General features: G+C 38.6%; 1 protein-coding gene across 5 annotated transcripts in view; it reads right to left on the bottom strand.

The window, feature by feature from the left end:
* Positions 1-5660: 5660 nt before the first annotated feature.
* Positions 5661-22213, bottom strand: part of TMEM108 (transmembrane protein 108) — a 1727675-nt gene continuing 1711122 nt past the window's right edge. For all 5 annotated transcript variants that reach the window (XM_044064647.1, XM_044064651.1, XM_044064649.1 and 2 more), the window contains one exon: positions 5661-5987. In XM_044064647.1, coding sequence (XP_043920582.1) covers positions 5865-5987 — 123 coding nt within the window. In that variant the 3' untranslated portion in view covers positions 5661-5864. The remainder of the gene's footprint in view (positions 5988-22213) is intronic.

The following is a 22213-nucleotide window of genomic DNA, read 5'->3' as shown; positions in this document are numbered from 1 at the left end:
TAGTAATTACTTCTCCTCAGGTGTCTTTCTTTGCCCTGTTGGAGTACCTATGCCAGTGGCATTACAAGCACTAGCATTCTACCATGTTTTACTCCTGTCGTGGGACACCATGTCATTTGCTCTCTTCCTACACTGTGCTAATGTAGAATTCCATCCTGCAATGACATTTGTCTGCAAGTACTGGATTCCATACTTTTGAATGCTCTGCCTCATTAGAACCTCATTTTCTGAATAGGCACTTGCTTTATGCACCCACTGCATGTTTTTCCCTGCTGCTCTAACATGTTGCTCCTAGGAGTATTGCAGTCAGTATTAGTAGTTGCATGAGGGGACTGCGGTGGTGGTGCTGCAGTAGCGTTGTCACCTCACAGTAAGACGTTGTCCTGTTCAATTCTCAGCTAAAGCATCTTCTGTGTGGAGACATGCGTGAATGGGCGTACCTTTGTTGAAGGTTGTGCGTCAGGGCTGGCAACTCGGTACGTAAACATCTACTGCCAATCATTAGCAGACCTGAGTTCCGCTGTGGCGACCCCTAACTGGGAAAAGCCGAAAGATACAACATTAGTAGCTGCATGAGGGCCATATATCAACTTGAACATAACCTGTACCTCACCCAGCCTGACTGTGCCTAGCACTACTATGTCAATCCATCCTACTTTGCATAGTGACAATGGATGATATTTGGTAATAGTAGTAATACCATAGGTCGTACCAATACTGGAGATGCACTTTCTTTTATGTCAGGAAATGATCGCCAAATGTTCACCCTTATACACCTGTAATTTCACTTTCAACATATTTATTGTTTTTAATTAGGCTTTCTGATGCTCTTTGCAGAAAGGTAGTAAACAGTGACACACAAAACTGTTGCATGTTCGATGTTTCAGCTGATTTAAATAATTTTATAAAGTTCTTATTCAAATATTTTTTTTGGGGGGATCGGAGGCAAAAACCTATATAAATTGCATTATTGCCCATGTGTACATATCTTTTTATTGTTACATGCAGTATTGAAGTGTGAAGCGTCAGCACAAGTTTCGGTTTAACCCACGCATAGATCTCCATCCTTTGCACAGCAATGATGAACTTTGCAGCTTCCTAAGCTGCCTAAAATCATGTCACAGCAGGTGTTGCTCACATTTTAGCAGTCTCACTTTCATAGAACTGCCACCAGTTTTATTCTTGACTTTGTATGTGAGGATGGCTTCTGTGAGAGCCCAGAACTGAGACCCAAGCTAGTACTTGAAGGACTCCAAAATATTCCTGTACTTCTATACCACCAGGTACAGATGGAGGTTGTAGGTGGCATAAAGTTGATCTTTCCACAAAATTGATGTGTGGACTGACCTGGCAGATTGGCTAAGCCAAGAAAAGGGGAAGCACAGTTCAGGGGAACAGTGCCACCACACAGATGATGCTCTGCAATGGAGGCAGCCACATCAGATTGCCCAGTGAATAGCATAATGAGAAAAGGAATGCTGAGAGTCCTTCAATATATACTTTTATAGTTGCTGTCAGTACTGTACTTCCAGACTTATAAGATGGCTATTTCTCCATTATACTGCTGTTCTCGTCCAAATGTTTTAATATATAACCGAGCATTCAGCTCTTGAACTTGTTTCATGCAATAGCTGCATGGAAAACATATTTAAAAATTGAATTTTTTTTCTTTTTTTCCCTTTATTTCTTAAACATGGTCATTACTGTTCTCAATAATTTTCATTACTGTACCATCTGCATACAAAATCCATGCAGCAAGGTATGTGCTTATAGTTAAGGCTCCATTTTATGTACACTTGTCAAGGAATGGTGACCCAAGACAGAAATTAGGTTGAGAAGACACATATATATCTGCAGATAAAGTTGTACAGCATTTTCTGCCTGGCAGTTTATTTATTTATTTATTTTTCGTATAAGCAGCTGCTTTATTTCTCACACACATATTACATTTTACTATGTGTTCTTCATGCATAGTGTGCTTCTCTCTCTCTTTATGGGTGGTTCGTATCCCTTATTATTAGTTCCTTCTGAAATGTTTATCCAACTTGGTCTTTATGTATTGTGCTCATCCTATTATGTGGAGTAACAAAGGCATTGAAATGGCAACATAAAAACAAGCTAGCTGTAACTATAAACAACAACATATGGGTGGGTAACTGATCTGCCACTCCGAGGTGTAAACATCACTTCCATAGTTTCATAGGATCATAGGTGTTTACTAGACTAATGACCACAAGGAGCTTTTTAAGCCTAGCCATGCACCCCAAATCTCTGACAAGTTCTGATACCCTTGATAAGTGTAAGCATGTGCCTGGGAGATGAACCATTTACAGGTTACCTGTTTGTATTAGAGATATAGGTGCCAAACCAGGGATGAATTTCCAGTTTCCCATCCAATTGTCCAAGTTGCATTTGAATTGGGTTACGGAGGAACTCTGCTTCACATGGATGGGGAGCCTGTTCCATAGATGGGGTAGACTCCGGGATACATATCTATCTCTACAGCAGGTCCAATTTATATCACAGGCAAGGTTTAAGTCTTTAGAATGGGTAATTCTGATGCTGTTTGTTTTGTGGATATGCAAGAGGTCCATCAGAGTGGGGTCTGACAATGCCCTATATGCCAGGCATAGATCTCCCCTCAAAAGCCTGTGGGAGACAGACTCCAGGAATAGGGCCTTGAGACAGTCTGTATATGAAATATTACTTACGCCCTGTATTCTTTTAGTGAGAAATCTCTATGGATGTTCCAACTGTTGGATATGCCTGGTTAGGTACATACCAAAGAGGGCATTGTACTCAATGATAGGTCTGATGAATGCCGAATACAGTGGAACAATGACTTCCATGGACTTATATGCCATACCTTTGTTTATAAGTTGCACAAAATACAATGATTTCCTCACCACTGTAGACAAGTGAACTTCCTTTGTTTGAGTAGAGTTCTGCTTTGCACATTTTAATGTCATGCAATAGGTATCTAATGGATGGGTTGCTATAGATGTACAAGGTGTTTGTGGAAATACTGTCAAGGTGTACAGTTCAGGAGGTGGCCCATATCATTAAGATTGTTGACAGACATGTAGCTGTCACATGACATCCACATTCCAGGTCGGCATACTGTTACCCTTAAATGTACTGACAATGTCTGGACTCTGTTAACAATACCCTTTTTCTTCTCCCATTTTGTTTTCTGCATCAAGGAAGCTATCAAGCTTATCAGGAGTACTCACCTCAGGAGGCTGTAATACCTAGTTCTGTAGTCTTGTGACTCAGTAAGTGACTTTCCTTTAATTTTTCAACTTTCTATTTGTTTGCCAGTATTTAATCATTGAAATTATATTACTGTTTGAATTTTCCCATTTTTTTCCATTTGTAGGTCCAGAACAGCTTGGGGAACCCTGGCTGCATTGGGCTGTGGTTGCTTGGGAACAACCTCCATTTGCTGTGGATCCAGGGACTGTTTTGTTGGGAAGAAGTGGTGACTCCTTTTCTGGGCCAGCTCCAGATGTGCTACCCTGCCTGACAGCCTCAACTGCAGGCAGTAGTGGAGGCTGCAGTTGAGAGGGCACTGGGGACGCAGTGAGACCCATGCAGCACTTCCTGTGGTGACTGCCAAACTGTCTGAACTGGCAGGATCTGGACATTAAGCTACCACAAACCTGCCCTTCAACATCAGTGACCACTTGCCCTGACACCCTGTGCAGGGCTGTAATTACTAGTCTTCTCTCTGTTGTGTCATAAGCACATCTTGTGCTTAATCCCCTATCAGTAGGTGTCCATTCTCTATCTGTCTGTCTATCTTCCCCTTCATCTGTGAACCATGCTATTGTGTGATCACCCACCCTGTCTTTCTTGTTTTGTTTTATGTTGTGTCCTAGAACTTAAGTCTTCCTTAACTGACATCCCTACATTTGCTTCTTCAATATCCTTCACACCTCCTCCCTAATATGTTATAGGAGAAGGGATCTATCCCTACCAAAAAAAAAAAAAGAATAACCTACTCTCCACTCCCACCACCTCCTTTTCAACTCACTTTTTTCATAATGCCATGCTTCCCCTGGTATTCTCCTCTCCCCTTTTCCATTTCAACCCATAAAAATCAGATATGTTGCTGTCCATCGATGGAAACCTTCATATTAAGTTTGCAAGTACAGTGGGTTTACTCACATGCGATTGACTCTATGCCAAGAGGCATGCAACATTTTGCAGTGAAGTCCCACAATATTAGCACAAGGCTGAACTTGCCTGCTTATTTAGCAAACTTATGAACTTACAGCTAACTTTCACATGTGGGAACATCTTATTTATCTGTACAGTACTTCAGTATACTGTTTCTGCCTTGCACAGTTCAGCTAGGCAGTTCTTCAAAGGTTGCACATGTAAAAAAAGCAGTACCACTGTGCTCAAACCTACTATGTTTACATTGTACATAGTGTGGTTGTTTGCTGACTTCACTTGTACACTTATGCAGGACGTGACTATGAATAGCACCCTATTTCTTGTTTGACACTGAGTGATTTCAGAGCTAGAATAAAAAAGTCTGACGGTACCATTGAGTGTACAACTTTCAGCAGGAATAAAATAAGACAAGTAATTATCCCTAGTATTTCCCTTTGAATAAAATACTGTTTGGAGGAAACGATCTTTATCAAATATGATTTGATTAACTTTGTTTCAGCAGCCATGTAGGTGTATTTGACACAAATCAAATTTGATATTGTACGGTTTATGATAAAAGCCACTCAGCAAATTCTCTCATCAGTGTTACTAATGCAAATTCAATTATTCTTACTAAGCTTGTGTTACCTCTTGAGATGTCAAGTTTTATTTTGTTTGAGACCATGTGTTCTTTTTGCTGTGGTACTCACGTTTTTACTGTTTCTTATTTATCTCAATTGCAAATGTATTTGCTAGAAAATCTAGTTAAAGGAGTCAACATACAGTTCATTATGTGCTGCCAATTTTGGAATGAAATCAGTAGATCGTCTCAATTATTTGACTGACCCAAAGATATGTTTTGCTCCAACTTACTTGTCTTTTCCAGACTAGATATAACAACAAATCAACTTCAAGGCTGCTGTAAAGATCAATGTTCTTATTTAACAATATGACAGAAAATCAGGTTTGATATTTGGGCAAAAAGACACTTCCTGCAGTACAAAAACTGAAAAAAAGCCTAAGGACTTACTTATGCATTTGTCCCTGTTCTTCACACATCTATTTTGTAGCATGTATTTGCTCTAGCATTATACATAGCCATCCATATACCTGCCTGTCTGTCTGCATGTAAATATTAGATGTCACGGTGATATTGAAACCATAATATGTAAATCTGAAGGGTGTGAAAGATGAAACTTCCATCCTTACTCAGTAGAAAGCATCAATATAATTCAGGGAAGCATATAGTAAGGAGTTATGAAACTCAGTGGAGAAAAGTGTCAGTAGACAAGAACCTCAGTTCCAGTCAGTTTCTGGCTATTTTAATCTCTGTCTTCTTGCCTCTGTTATTATATTAGTTAACTGGCTGTGTCTACAAATGGTCTACTGTGATTGGTGTACTACCTGGTAAACAAACCAAATAAATAAATACATAAATATACACATGCAAGTACAACATAATACATACAGTGCAAATAAACAGGAGTTTAGGCTATTAATTATTTTGTTTAGAAATAACTTTATTTTATAAAGCCACAGTTTCTCTCAAAGTTTTACAACACATATAAAAAATGTTAAAGATGGAAGGTAAAGAATGTAAAGAGGGGTATGAAAGCTGAATTAATATTCCAGTTTGTCAGAGTTGCACAACAAAAGGTTATATTCTTGCAAACAATAAGCAAATGACAATACTGCAAAAAGGCTCAGATCTGAGAAACATGTTCAGGTGCTGTAAAAAGTGTTTCTTGACAGAATGGATTAACAAGGACCAAACCACTCTCATTGAAGTCACCATTTGGAGGAGAACGAGGCTGGGAAAGATGGTCCTAAAAAAAAAATGCACAAAAACTAATTATAAGCTGGTTGAATTCTCCTTATAGACTCTATTGCTTTATTTATACACATACAGTATATTCCATTGTCTGTTTCTGATTCTTTTTGTATGTGCTGGAATAAAACAGTGTCTAATCCCAAACACATAACAGGCAGCTCCATCAATGACACATACATCTACAAGTCTCATAGACTCAGTCCAAAAGCCCATAAGGTAAACTACCACACATACCAATATCCTCTTTATAGCTGACTCCATTGTGAGACATACCGATGCACCCCCTCACCAGGCTAAGCAAAGAGAGGGTCACGATTGGTGGCCTATCAGGGGCTAGGATTCACTACATCACAGAAGCACTCAAGTACCTGCACAACAAGTACACTTATGACACAGTCATTGTACATGTGAGTGTAAATAACATGAGATGTACCTCACTGGACTACATGACGAGAGACATGATGGAGCTCTTGGAATATGTGTCTGAAGCCGCTATGAACCTAGCATTGAGCAGTAGTTTAACATCATCAAGAATGATGCTGCAATATGAACAAACGGTAATTGACTTCAACAATTGGCTTTGATTCTGGTGTCATCCAAAAAGGGTACAATATATACCAGCATAGGATGAAATGGTAGACAGTCAAAACTGCTTTTTGCTAAGAATTGCCTGAACCTCTCCCTCAATGCTTCTGTATATTGGTTAAAACCTTGTCCACCCTATCACGCCTCTTTTGGGCAAAGTAAGTCTTCTAAAACATCCAACATAACTAAACATAATAACAGCATTAAGGTACTGCTGTTCAATGACAGGAGCTTTATCAAAAACTTCACCACCTACACGCATTACTTCCCTGGAAAATGCAGATATATGCAGGAATGAGCCCTTGTTCAAGACCACTGGAAGCACTACATGACTGGAGAACTTCAATCTTCAATGCAAATCAGTCATACTGGCCAATGGCATTAGAAGTAGGTAGTAAAGGAGAAAGTGTCAGTATATTCTAAAAAAAAAAAAAAAAAAAAACATCACCTCAAGACTCATTAGACAAGACAAAAACGGAATTCCCCCATATGCAACTCATTATAAACAAAACCCCTTATTACATCATAGCTAACTACAGGACCCCTCTATATCCTGTGTGGCCTATATCTCCTACATAACCAGTATGGAATCCCTACTTATTAAGCCAAACATCGTTCTCCTGAAAGACTTCAACTATCCCACCACCAGCTGGGAGACTTGTACAGCTTCATAAATACAAATTCCATGGATCAGTTAGTCCACAAGCTAACCAGGGGAGGTAAGATCTTGGACTTAGTCCTTACTAGTATAGGACAGCTCTGCTTCTCACCTGTTGTATCTTCCTCCCTAAGCAAATCAGATCACAAGTCGCTCATATTCACTTTATGGCTGAAGCCAGAAGCACCTCCCAATGCCCTAGTATGCAGAGGCTATGCAAAGGCTAGTCTATTAAAACCAAATGATGACCTGACTAAATTGAAAAGCTCCTTCGAATTCAATGGTCCTATTGCTTTTGCAAAATTCTCAAGTTCTAGCACATGTAAATATTTGTATAGATGTAGCTGCCTCTCTCAGAAATAAATACAATGCAAAATTCAAAAATAACCCTTATGGTTTTACCTTAATATAAACAGGCTCTGTAACAAAAGGAATAAAAAAAACATTGCAAGCAAAAATAAATGTAACTCTCATGAAGCCAAAAACACTCTTACTAAACTAACCAAGGAAGTAGGAATCATGATCAAATTACCCAAAGCCACAAGTGAGGTAAAAATAGACACCTAGGTGAAAGATGACCACAAAGCCTTCTTTAACTATGTTAGAAATCTCAGAAACAATGCCCAGTACTGTGTAACAATAATTGTAAATGATACCACATACGCATACCCAGAGGTCATTGCCAGTGTACTAGCAGAAAATTCACCCCCCCCCAATATTCTCAGATTAAATGCCCATTTCTCCACCTCTCATCAAATCTCCAAAGAACATTTTCTCAAGGTACATCTCTAAGGTCAAGAACACTATGTCTATAGGGTCAGATAACATACCATGTTGCCTGTTGGCTAGCCTGAAACATAAATTGTCAGAACCTCTACATAGGCTATTCAACAATAGTGTTAAAGCATGCTTTGTGCTAGAAGACTGGAAGACAGCAACAGTCATTCCCTTACACCAAGTTGAGATTATGCAGACCTTGGTAATTACAGACTCATAAGCCTGACCAGCCTCATCTATAAGGCTATGGAATAGATCATTAAGGAGCTGATAAATAAGGATACAGGTGACCCACAGATTTTCGACCCAACCCAGTTCAGGTTTGGCAAGGGCAGTTCCTGCTGACTTAACTTGGCTGACTTTTTCAAAAAAGTCACTGAGATAACTGACAAGGGCAAATCAGTTCAAACTGCCTGTATGGACCTTGCAAAGGCATTCAACACCATCCCACACTCAGGCATCGTAGATATACTCTCTTCCAGCTAGACGCTATCCCCTATCTAACTCACTGGATAGCAAATTGGCTCACAAATAGAATGCAGGAAGTAAGGATGAATGTCTCTAACTCATCCAAAAGACCATTTCACTAGTGATGTGTCCCAGGATTCAGTCCTTGGGTCACTTCTCTTTGGCATTTACTTCTTGAAGATCAAAAGAAATGTTAAGCGACTGAGTCAGACCAAGTCTGCAGATGACTGTAGTGTTGGTGCCATCATAAACTTTCCAGAGTACACCATGCTCTTACAAAATGGCCTGTCCCAAACAAATAGTTAAGACCAAAACCCTGGATTGAAACTAAATTTCTAGAAATGCGTAGTTGTATCCTTTCACAACATACCTCTTTAAATGCCCAGATTTTCACATTTGTATTTTCTGGCAAATAACTGTGGACTGAATTAACTAGATAATGACATTAATTTGAGTTTCAGACTTCATATATTTAAGAAAATGCATGCTGACATACACTTGTGCGGCCTGTGTTTGCAAAATATAAGGGCTAACAATTTCTTTAGGAATGCAGGACTAGACTTCTTAAAAACCTCATAGATCAATAGCATGGTAATTACCTATGAATCTATAAAAACATTTTTCAATGTTTTGACTAGTTAGCAGGAATAGACGTGGACTCATTTCTTACTGCAGTTCATATATTGCAGTATACCTACAAGTTTCTACTGCATGTGCAACATTTGAATAAATGAGGTGAGTTGCCTAAAGTTCAGTAGCATTAGGCATTTTTTTCCACAAAATGGATCAAGTGCTTTTTTAGCCATTTGACACTTGTTTTATTTACTTAATTTAATAATTTGATATTTTTTGTAGTCGGGTTAGAATTTACTTAGACATGAAATAAATATAAATGTGATTATATTCTTAATAAATCTTGGTTCCAGCTATGTGCTGCTTTTAAATATCCTTTGAATATTGGCTGCAGTTGTTAGTGCATCTGTTTGTTGTTTCCCACTCTCTTTCAATTTATCTATCTATGTAACTGTCTGTCTATCTATCTATCTATCTATCTATCTATCTATCTATCTATCTATCTATCTATCTATCTATGTGAAAATATTGAAACCTGAAATGACGAAAACTCAAAATATTGAAAATCTACTTAATGCAGGGGACAAGCCACCCTATAGAATCACTTGTTGTTGTGCCCCTGCAAATTATATATACCAATTCCAGTATCACACAACAGTGGGGAAAGAGCAACTTCCCATTTTCAGTATTCTGGGTTTTTCAAATAAATGGCACCTGTATCTATATCTATATCTATATCTATATCTATATCTATATCTATATCTATATCTATATCTATATCTATATCTATATCTTTATCTATAGATAGATACACATGCACATATAAAAAACACTCACAGTCATCATATAGGCACTCAGCACAACTTCTGAAAAGACAGAAAGCAGTTCTTAGGGATGGATAACAGGGAGATTTTGGAGAGGTAGTAGTTAAATGGGTGATGTACAGCATGGCATACACAGTTATAACACCAGTGACAAAGGAAAATGATCAGAGAAAAGCAGGAAATAAGATAAAGGGTAATTGGAGGGTAAAGGACAGTTGTAGGAAAAATGAAGTAACGTTGTGCTTTGTTTTACGAAGCAGAATCTTTGAGGAACATAACAAAGGAGAAGAATGTGAAGTGAGCAGCCCGTATAAAGCAATCAGACAGCGTTAGTAACGATACACTTCATTACATCAGTAATAGGGAATGGAACTCAGTAGCGAGATAATTCTAGATTGCCTGAACTGGATTTTAGAAGGACTTGCTTCTGGATGAATTTTTTTAAGCCATAATGGATGGACAAGGATGTTCATTGAAGGGGGGCAAATAGGAGGTGTAATACAGAATGAGTGGCATTGGATATCAATTAGTTTAAGGATACAGGAAGAGAGAAAGTAACTCAAGCTACAGTACCAGTTAGACATTCACTTCTGTGGGGAGAGTCAGAGCAGTGCTTGGTGTGAGAAGGAAAAGGATACAGTGGGATATTTGTTCCAAAACATCTGCAGGTGACTGGCACTAGAAAGATGTACTAAATATATCTAGGATACAACATTCAAATTAATTGATTAGAACATATTTACCTGGGGGAGATTAAATAATACTAAATGCAGCATTTATCACTTTATTGATTCTAATGCAAATTTCTTTAACACTCTGACTATAGGAGAATAAGGCAACGCCAGATTGCCAGGCAGTTGAATTGCTAGACATTGATAGTATGGACTATGAGTTACTGTTTAGTCCAAAGTTGCCCGATTCTTGTAGAGATAATAAAACCACATTTTCTGACATTTTAATTCTGAAGTGTTTATTAAGGCAAATCAAGTACCATTATATTTGGATAAAAGAAGCAAATTAAAGAGATTAGGCTGCTGGTATGCACAGACAATATCATGACCATCACATTCAAATGGGGAGGATCAAAGAGAGAACACTTAAGAAAGTCACTTAAAACAGACTATAAAATTAACCTTAGGAGATGTGTGCAAGGGGAAAGATTTGACTGAAATAGACTCTGATTTCTGTATAAAGGCAATAGGCAACCACTGAATGGCATTTTTAAAGTCCAGAGACACGCAGAACATCAAGTATCAGCTGATGGAAGATCAAATCAAATTCTCCATTGAACGTGACTTAACCATTGATTTTGTAGATGTGATGACAGAGTATAAGCAAGGCTATAGAGTCAATATGCATTTCTACAAAGTTTTTTGTTCTCTGCTGTAATGGCCATATCTGCTGGGAGTTAATTTATTTGCAGAGCTGCAATAGTCTCCAAAAATTTAAGTGAATCGGTATTGCAGGTCAGTAGCAGCAGAAGAGATGTTATTACCAGTTATGGGAAGTGGGACCAATGTGAATACTTTCTATAACTGTATATATTCTTCACTATATAAAGATGCATTAAATATATGGAAAATCAGGAAGGTTATGTAGCGCATTAAGGCTTTGAGGAAGCATGCATTTATCCCCTCTACTCCAGAGCAGATGTTTTAGTACATTTTTTAAGGACTTTGTGATTATTGAAATAGGGGTATTGTAAAAGTAAGAATTGGGGGTATTATTTGCAGAATACAAAGTGAAGATGGGGAAGAGGAAAGCAGATCACTGAAGCAGAACAGAAATGAGAAAATGTTAGCGGTAGTGAAAGGATCTGTGTTACTAGTGCCAGTAAGGTAGAGTGTAGTCAAGATATGGAGAGGGAGTGTTCCCCATGAAAACTGACGTACCTAGAATTCTTTTCTATTCTTATCTAAGGACATCTGCTAACCTTTGAAGTAGGCTGCTTTATTATCATTTAAAATTCTTTTTGCAGGGATTTTTTTCCAACTCCATTCTTAAAATAGACTGTTAGCTTTGGTTGGTTTATAGAAAACATATTTAATAGTAATGGTGCTTTGGTTTCATTTTTGTCTTTCAGCTAAATGGGATTCCACAGGAACTTCTTTAAAAAAGAAATAGTGTGCATCTTATAGTCATGAAAGCATGCTGATTAGACAGTCTAAACCGAAGATATGTCTGGGTCTGTGATTGTCCATTTCACTATCAAAAGAACCATTACTAGGGGAATACAGAATTATTTTTGAAAGCCCTGGACTGGATAGAATAAGATGGGCAATTTATTATTTTATTATTTTATAGATAAGAGAAATTAAAAATGTCCCATGATTGTGATTGAACAGCATTAATACATCATTCCATTTGTCTAGTTTCTGAAAGCCTAGTCTAGAATAATATGCTTGTAAGAGGTATATCTGGTTACAAGATGAGTGAAGTAAGGAAACTTTTTTATGTTGTAGGTGAGTGCCTTAAGCTGTTAATTATTCTTAGCTATTTAGGTTTAGGTGAAAAGCCACCTAAAAGTATATTGTGATTTATATTCATGCTGAAACATTTTATATTAGACTGCATTCTGAACACCGAGTAATAGAGGTGTAAGTAATTATACACAATTTGAGGATGACTTAAAATGTGATTAGCAGTAAAGAAATAGTTGTACATGTTATTTGTGAGGAAATGGGTCCACCTAATATTTGTTTTTCCTGTCTGACAAGTTCTGGGTGTACAGCACTTTGTGGTTAAGGAAGAAAGCAGAAACCGGTGATGGAGGCAGAAAGAAATAGATCTAGTTTGAGTGATGACTCATATGTTACTATTATAACAGCACTGTTAACAGTAGGAAATATATTAGGTTCTTTCTTTGCTAGTTAACTGTTAACATAAGAAGGTTCCAGGATAAAGGAATAACTCCTGAAAGTCATTAAAGAGACTATCATTTGTGATAAACATTAAAAATGAACAAATGAAACTTATGCCTAATTGATTGGCTTCTAAAAGTCAAATGAGTAGCAAGAGATGCAGGCCAGCCCAAGTGTTGACAATTTGGACAGAAAGAGGACAGAACAAGTGTGATTTGTAAAAAGAGTTATTCTGTCAAAAGTGGTGAATGAAGACATATTGCTAAAAAGGTGTAATATGTTGCATAAGGTGTGACTGTACAACATTACTAGTCTGGATGAATTAAAGATTTTGCATGGTGGATAATAATATAGTAATTGTCAAGGAGATACATATAAAGACAGCAGAGGTCTGAAGATCCACTTTCTCTCTTAGTCTATCAGCCCAGTCCTTCTCTCAGCAGGTTAGAGCCCACTGAGAGGGATGCTGAGGGTTCATGCAATGGGCTGACTTTTGAGGATATCCCCTCATTTCCACCATGTATCCATCCTCCTTCCTCTGCATCACGAATAATGGTTTTCGTGGTCTCTTCCAGCAAAATTACACCACCCTGTGTGTACTTGAATGCAAGCATACTCCAAACCCCAGTGGGAGAGGTGAACAGATCTCACCTCTTTTCTCTTGCCTGTTCCTGGCCACACCTTCCATGCTGCGATTGCAGACTGAACTCTAGTAACCTGAGTCACAGACAGGGCTCCATTCTTCTATGGCATGGTACCAGGCTGTTTATTTATTTTGTCATATTTGTACCTCCTCATAGCTGACTATCAGTTTACCCCAGGTCCTCATTTAATTTACTACTGTCTTAGCCTCCCCAGGGAAGGTCTGGGGCTGGTGAGGATATCAAGAACTCTGGTGCAGTGTCACAGTGCTATTGGGAAGCACTTTTCATTGTATCCCCTAACTGTTTTCCCCACCCCTGCATATACTTGTGCCATCTTTCAGGAAAAATGTATAGTGTGTCAAAATGGAGTATCATTCCACCTACATGGTGATTCACCTACTGTCCTTGTGTCATATTGACAATGCCTCTTCTTGTATCTTCAGCCTGCACCAGAGATCTAGAGTGAGGGACATGCACAAGTGTGTGCCCTCTCTCCCCAAGATGGACACACCCATCCTTCAATGAGCCACTAGATGAATCTCGTCTCCTGGGTCATAGGCAGGGTTTTATCTCTATATGCCATGGCACTGGCTGTTGATTTTTTTTTAATAAATGATTTTTGTAGTATTATAATTTAAGATGCCTATGTATGTATCTTAGTACTTACACCAGTCTTACCTATTTGTTAGCTCTCATAATCAGACTAAGCATCATGCCCACATTAGCTAAATATACTCCTACCAAAATGCTTCTCATTGCCACACTTATAGTTGTTCTCACATCAGCTTATCTCTTAACCTCATTTACACATCTAAATTTTTCTCAGTTTCACTATCCTTATAAACAAACAACCATACAATCTCTCACTACCTCTCGCCATCATATAAATATAACTTCCACACCAAGCTACCTTCTATCAAAGTACCACAGACTGTCCCACATTAAATATAATAACATAATAACCAGGAAAGTTCAATATCATATCAGTAACACACATAATTATTTACTTAGGCTGAAAAGACTATCCTTAGAAGATGGAGACATCAATCCTAATCCAGGCCCAGCCAATGTCCTTGCCACAAATTCTCATACTCCCAATTCTACTACCCCACTCTCCCCTACCAAAGTTCCCAACTCACTCCTAATAGCTCATCTCAATATCCGCAGCTTAAATAATAAAGTGCCCCACCTCCATGCTCTCCTGGATGTATACTCCTTTGACATTCTATGTTTGACAGAAACATGGTTAAAACCTGGAACCCATGATAATGAAATCACACCTCCAGGTTATAATATATTGAGACATGATCATAACAAAAGAAAGGGTGGGGGAGTAGCAATTCTATTCAAAGAAGCCCTAACAACCCTCCTATGGAAAATCATGCTGAAATACTCATCTCCAAAATACAGATCAATTCTAATAAGTCCATAAATATTATCTGTATCTATTTACCTCCTGGGAACAACATTACTACACTAGAGAATATACTTAGCTGGGTCGCATCATCCTTCCCTCAAGAAACTATAATCCTATGTGACATGAATATTGATTGGAAGAGCATCAGTACTGACCATCCTATTTCCCATATCAACCTTCATGGCTTCTCTCAAACCATTACCTCCCCTACTAGAATTAACAAACCAAATAAAAAAGAGACTACCTTAAACTGGATTCTTATAAACAACTTTTAACAAACTTATAAGGTAGGGACTTTCCCTGATGATGTAAGTGACCACTCCCTGTCCTACATAATCAGGGAAAAGACTGATATTGCCCAACCCACAACAGATCAGATAATTCGGAGCAACAAGCATTTTAACATGCAGCTATTCCAAAGTGAAATTAGTGCTTGTAATTGGTCTCCCCTAAAAGCCCTACCACTTGAAGAGGCTGTCAAATACTTCACCTCTAAATTCTTAACCATCCTTGACCACCATGCACCTAAGCGTACCATCAGAATTAGATCAAAACCAGCTTATTTGCTCTCTAAAGAAACCAGGCAAAAAATCCTACTCAGAAATAAAACCTGGGATAGGTGGCGAAGTACTAAACTTATAGCAGATCAACAAGTATTTAAACAACTGAGAAATTTGACAAAAAAAGCAATACTCTCAGATATAAATACTTCTACAGTAAAATGCAGCAAACACAGCAAAATAATCCACAGAAATTCTGGGCAAGTATCAATAGACTCCTTAACCCTGGTCGCTCCAGTACACCAAGCCCAACAGACACTAATCTCAAGACCCCAATCGAAACCGCTAACACCTTTAACACCTTTACTGAGGCCATACAATCCCTGGCCAGCCAACTATCCATTGATAACATTAGCTTGCCTATCCCCAATAATAGCCCTATTCCCAGTTTCAAATTACAACCCATCTCTACTAATTTTTTCTACAAACTCATCCAAAAACTGAAGCCTTGTACTCCTTCTGCTGACCAGATCCCAGCTGAATATTTGCAAAAAGCAGCCACATCTGTAGCCTATCCCATATCTATTCTTATAAACAGAACCATAAAGGAGGGAACCATCCCAGCCATATGGAAAATTTCTCACATTATTCCCCTACATAAAGGGGGTAACTCAAATGAATACTCCAACTACTGACCTATAGCTCTACTATCCCCTTTGGCTAAAATCATGGAAAGATGCATTCATCTCCAGCTACTTAACCATTTAATTCAGCATAACATACTAGCCAATACCCAGCATGGTTTTAGGCCATTCCATAGCACCACTACTGCCCTTCTTTCCTTCACTGATTCTATTAACAGAAACCGTAACAATAATATTCTCTCTTCAGCTCTCTTTATCGATCTTTCAAAAGTTTTTGACATGGTTAACAACCCTTTGCTTATAAATATTCTAAAATCACTTTCTTTTGATACACTAGCAATACAATGGTTCACTTCCTACCTCAGCAATAGGCAGCAGGCAGTGCTCTGGGAGAATAATCTATCATCCCTCCTGCCAGTCACCCTGGATGTCCCCCAAGGCTCAATTCTAGGTCCTCTACTTTTCATAATATTTATCAATGATCTGCATTTAGCTATTCCACAAACTACCTATATACAATATGCAGACGATTCTACACTTATTTGCACAGCCATCTCTTCTTCTGAACTACAATCCATAACTCAGAAGGTGTTTAACACAGTAGAGTCATGTTTTTTAAAGCGTCGTCTCCTCTTGAATCCCAAAAAGCAAAACTCCTACTCTTTACTCCTACCCGTAAGTCCACACCATTAGACTTCTCAGTCATCTATAATAATGGTACCCTCATTTCTCCTGACTCCAACACCAAACTCCTTAGAATTACAATAGATAACAACCTTAATTTCGACTCTCACATTAACAACACTATAAAAAAAGTTAACAGAAGAATGGGCTCCCTATATAGGATTAGACCCTTCCTTACTTCTACAACTATAACCACTATAACCCACTAATTTCTAATCTCTATACTGCTCTATGCCTCACCAATTTACACAAACCTAACTAAAACCAACCTGCTCAAACTAGCTAGCTCCTATAATAACACTGCCCGATTTGCCACTGGAAACCCTTTCAGAACCCATCACTGTCACAACCTAAAACAACTTGGTTGGCTTGAACTACAGAATCAGCTTCAATTTAACCAATTTACCATTGCCCATAAGGTCCTTAATGAACCAAACAAAACTCCAATACTCTCTAACCTCATAATCCCCTGTAAAAATCTCAATACCTTACGCTCGTCAAATAAACTATTAGTTAGCATAAACAAGTCCAACAACATGGCAGGTGATGCTCTCTTTTCAAACACAGCAGGCAAAAGCTGGAACCTTCTACCTAGTGAACTTATATGACTTCCTTCCCTACCCCTCTTCAAACAAAAACTCAAATTATTCCTTAGAACACACTGGTTATGCCCTTGCAGCAACCCTGACTAGAATTTCACCCCTGTTCTACTACTTCCAAGTTTCTACTTTCAAACTAGACAATGTTGTTTAGCATGAATAAAAGAGTGAACTGTAAAACTACTGCAACATTTAAGTATTTAATTCCTCTGAAGATCATGCCCTAAATTCTATTCTTTGTCATTTTATGCATAATGCAATGTATTTGAAATAACTGTTATTTACTATTTTATTGTAAACTACTGTCTGGTTACTTACTGTTTTTGTTTGTTTATTTTTATTGTAATCTTTAACCTTTATTATTACTGTTGTTTGTTTGGAGCTTTTCTCCCCGAGCCTCTACCGAAAATGGACATATATCCAGTTAGACTAGCCCGGTCAACAAATGTAAAATAAAATAAAATAAAATAAATAAATAGTATTTTTGAAAAGTGTAGTTATTTTTCATTCACAATGTTTCTTTTGGTTTATTGTGTGATTTTGATAAAAGTAAATTAAGGTTGGTTTGTACTGTGGATTACTTACACATTGATTTATTTTATGTAACAGTTAAAGTTGTTTTTAAATACATACCTACTGCAGATCAAAAATATGATGTAAATAGTATTAGTGAATCTAAAAGATTAAGATAATAAGCCTTACAAGATCTGCAGCTTAATTACTGCCAGATTTTCATTTTCATTCAACTTAAACATACAGAACCAATGAAGAAACATTTTTAGAAGTGTAGGTGACATTGGACTTTAATGGTTTTACTATTTTGGATTAGCATCCTTCAACCTCCATCACCAAAATACACTGCAAATACTTTATACTTCTTTATAGAATTGGGTTTGCCCCACTAAATGTTCAGTTGTAAAGTACCAGGTAATGTCTATCATTGTAAAATATACTTTATATTCCTGGGAAAATTCAACTGAATACAAAAATGTTAACTCTCTTTGTGGATAATTATCATATACAGAGAATCAGTACATAAACCTTAGGAACAAATATATACTCAGTTATTTTGTATTTAAAATGGGAAAAATGTTGGTTCACACTAGTCATTTTCTTTTTTTTTGCAGTAGGCAGGATCAGCACAAAGAATCTCTTTCCTGTACTGAACTGATCTATTTCTTTTTCTACTGGGGCCAAAGCTCTCAGGCCTACTTGTCACCAGTGGAGGTAACTGTCAGATGATGGTGAGTAGGTCAGTTTACAGATCATGTGCCCTGTCCTATTCCTGCCCCTTTGACAGCTTGTATGCTTCACTATAGCTGTTCTTAGGAGGTGCAGGCATGCTTCCAGACAAGCTCAGCCTCCTGGCTAAGTGAAGCAGTGCTGTGCAGAATGGACACACTGAGATCACTGCTGCAAGTGACACACATGCAGACTTGGAGGTGTAACCAATGCAGTGAGCCAAGCTGTTTCCCTCACCTAGAAAAGATAAGCTGGCATCAACTGCACATTACCACCCTCCCCCTGGGAGGTCCCACCAGCACTCCTGCCACTAGTCGGACTCAGCAGAATCCTTTATAAACGCATTCTATGAACACCTTCAGGAATGCATGGATCATGCAATCCCAAATAAAACCAAGACCCAATCCTCCAAAGGCAGACGTCCTGTCTGGTGGACCCCAGCCATAAACAAACTATACAATAGAAGGAGGAAGCTACTAAATGATAGAGCAAAATTCCAAAAAGGGAAGGCATCTCTGATCAGTATTAGCAAAAAACTACGGGCACTCATAAAATCGTCTAAGGCCAGCTTCGAGAGAAAAATTGCACAGGACACTAAGGATAATCACAAGGCTTTCTTTAGTTATGTTAGGAACCTGGGTGGGAATTCCCAGATATGCTCAGAATTACTCCAAAATGACAAAAAAATACACCAAACCCACAGACATTTCCAACATCCTAGCTGACAGGTTCAGCGCAAACTTATCCCCCCCCCTCCCCACCAAAAGGGTAAATATCTATCCCGGCAGAGTGCTGCCCTCCTGACATCTCAGATGCTCAGGTAAGAGCCACCCTCTCCAAAGCAAAAAACACAGCATCAATGGGACTGGACGGTGTCCCGGGCTGCGTCCTACATGAACTCCAAGAAGAGCTAAACCCAAACATAAAACTACTGTTCAATCACAGTCTTACTACAGGATATGTACCCAAAGAGTGGCATACAGCAACTGTGGTCCCTCTCCACAAAGGTGGTGTCTCAACGGATCCTGGAAACTATCGCCCCATAAGCCTGACTAGCTTGGTCTGCAAAGCTATGGAAAGGATCATCATGTACCTCATAAATAAAGATATTGGGGACCTACAGACACTGGATCCTACCCAGTTCAGTTTTGTTAAGGGCAGATCCTGCCTCTTAAACCTGGTTGATTTCTTTGAAACAGTCATCAAGGCCATTGATGAGGGGAAGGTGGTCCACACAGCCTACCTGGACCTTGCAAAAGCCTTCGATACAATACTCCACTCGGGCATTTTAGATAAGCTCACCAGCTTAAATATAAACCCCTATGTCACTAGATGGGTTGCAAACTGGCTCAAGGACAGAACCCACATGGTTAGAATTGCTGGAGCCATGTCAGACTCCAAACCAGTTACAAGTGGCGTACCACAAGGCTCAGTCCTGGGACCTCCCTTGTTTGGTATATATTTCTCGGAGGTACAGGCCAACACGGAAGGACTGTGGCTGACCAAGTTCGCAGATGACTGCAAACTGGGCACCATAATCGACTCTCCAGCCGACACAAGCATCCTCCAAAAGGGCCTCATAGAAACAGACAACTGGTGCCAGAGCCATGGCCTCAAGCTAAACGCCAAAAAGTGTATAATCATCCCCTTTGGCAAACACAAAGTGCCCACAAATTACCACATAGGTGGTAATCCATTAAGTACAGAAGAAGTAATTAGGGACCTGGGGACCCAAGTTGATAGCAATCTCTCATTTGACAACCACGTGGCCAAAGTGGTTAGAAAAACATTTTATATAGCCCACCTAATCATGAAGGGATTCACATCTAGATCAGGGGAGGTCATCGTGCCTCTTTACTCATCCCTCATCAGGCCCATAATTGAGTACAATGCCCCTTTTGGGATGTACCTTACCAGACACCTGCAGCAACTGGAAAGACCCCAAAAGTATCTCACCAAGAGGATCAAAGGGCTCAAACAGATGCCATATGCTGCCCAGTTAAAGAAACTCCAGCTCTACTCAGTGGCATACTGCCTGTTCAGAGGCGATCTGTGCCTGACGTATAAAGCCATGTCCAACTCGGAATTAATGGACATGCTGCACCTCAGAAAATCCAAATCCCATCGAGCTACATGCTCGAGAGAATTGAACCTCAGCACTGAAATAAATAGGACATGCTGGAGGGACAGATTCATACCCCAGAGGCTCCCTTCACTCTGGAATAAAATCCAGTCCAGGTTAGGAAGAGTCCCTCATTAACTCTCTTCAAGAGGAATCTTGATGAGTGGATGGGAGATCGTAGGTTTACCCCAGGTATCACTTCTGTGTCACTGTTAGACAGAGGCACAGTATACTAACCTCAAAAAAGGGCATAGCAAAATTAATTTAAAATGGGTGGCGAAAACCAAACACATTTTGGCTAGGCTTCTAAATGCCCTTGTGCAGATAGCCTAGTATGAACCTATGAACCTATGAACTAGTCATTTTCTTGAAAGGAGTACAAGGTTAAATTAAAATGGTACAAGTAGTGGATGCTTCTAGGCTGTCCTTATTAGATGAAAGCATGTTATTCACTCGGTTTGTCATCTCATGCACTTGTGTGTAGCTCTCAATGACTGTAGCAATATTTTGTTTTTCATGCCTTTAAAGAAAATATCAAAAAACAGGCAGGAAACCACTGTATAGAACAACTCTTTATAAACCTGCAAAGCTTTCGGATACAATCCCTCATCAATACTAACCAATGCAAGGAAGTTCATTCCTTAAATACAGGTCCAAACAAGCCATGTGACCTGCAGCCAAAAATCACATGACAAAAAGTCACAGAAAAATGTATTACAAAATTATATACAAACTAATATAAAATATAAAATCAAAATATAAAACATACTTACAACTAACATAATCTAGATCTACTCAATTTAACTAAAATTGGCTTAATGCTAACCATACTGTTAAGGCCTGGTTTAGAATCACTTAAATGTTTCAAAATCCACTCATATTCTTTAATTTCCAAATAATTATTCAGATCTCCACCTCTAGGATTTGGTAAAACTACATCAATAATCCTAAATTTAAAAGAATGATGTTGCCCATACTCAGCTACGTGTTTATATAATGCATTCCTTTCATAACACCTTCTTATCTCTGACTTGTGTTCAATGATTCTATCCTTAAGCTTACGTGTAGATTTACCTACATAGAAAGCACTGCATGCCACACACGTAGCTAGATAGACAATGTGGGTGGTGTTACAAGTCCCCGTTACTCTGAATCTAAATGTCTTTCTACTCATAGGATGTTCGAACATTACACTTCCATCACTGAAGATATCATCACAGCAGGAGCAATTATAGCACTTAAAAGTGCCACACCTAGCTGAAATGGATCCATATATAGCCCTATCAAAATCCTTATAGCACAAAGAACTCTTAAGAGTTTTCATGTTTCTATATGCATAACAGGGTTTGGGGCCTAACATAGTTTTTAATTCATCCAATGCCATTAAAACAACCCAATTATTAGATATAATCCGTCTAATGTATGGTGTCCTTAGATTAAAGGTGGTTAGATATCTAACGGGTGTTAAAGTAACATTTGCTCTATCAGAGGGCGGATTAATCACATTCATGTCTTCTTGAAGTAACACTGGTTTCAATATAGTTTTCCTGTCCTCCCTAACCTTACTAGTGTGCATAGAAAGCAGAGAATTATTATACCCACTGTATGTAAAGTCTTCTATCA

Source organism: Protopterus annectens, chromosome 3.part0 (genome assembly GCF_019279795.1).
Source record: "Protopterus annectens isolate FY-2018-M chromosome 3.part0, PAN1.0, whole genome shotgun sequence".
In the NCBI taxonomy this organism is placed as follows: Eukaryota; Metazoa; Chordata; order Ceratodontiformes; family Protopteridae; genus Protopterus; species Protopterus annectens.
The sequence above is the reverse complement of the archived record's forward strand: the minus strand, read 5'-3'. Positions and strand labels throughout refer to the sequence as shown.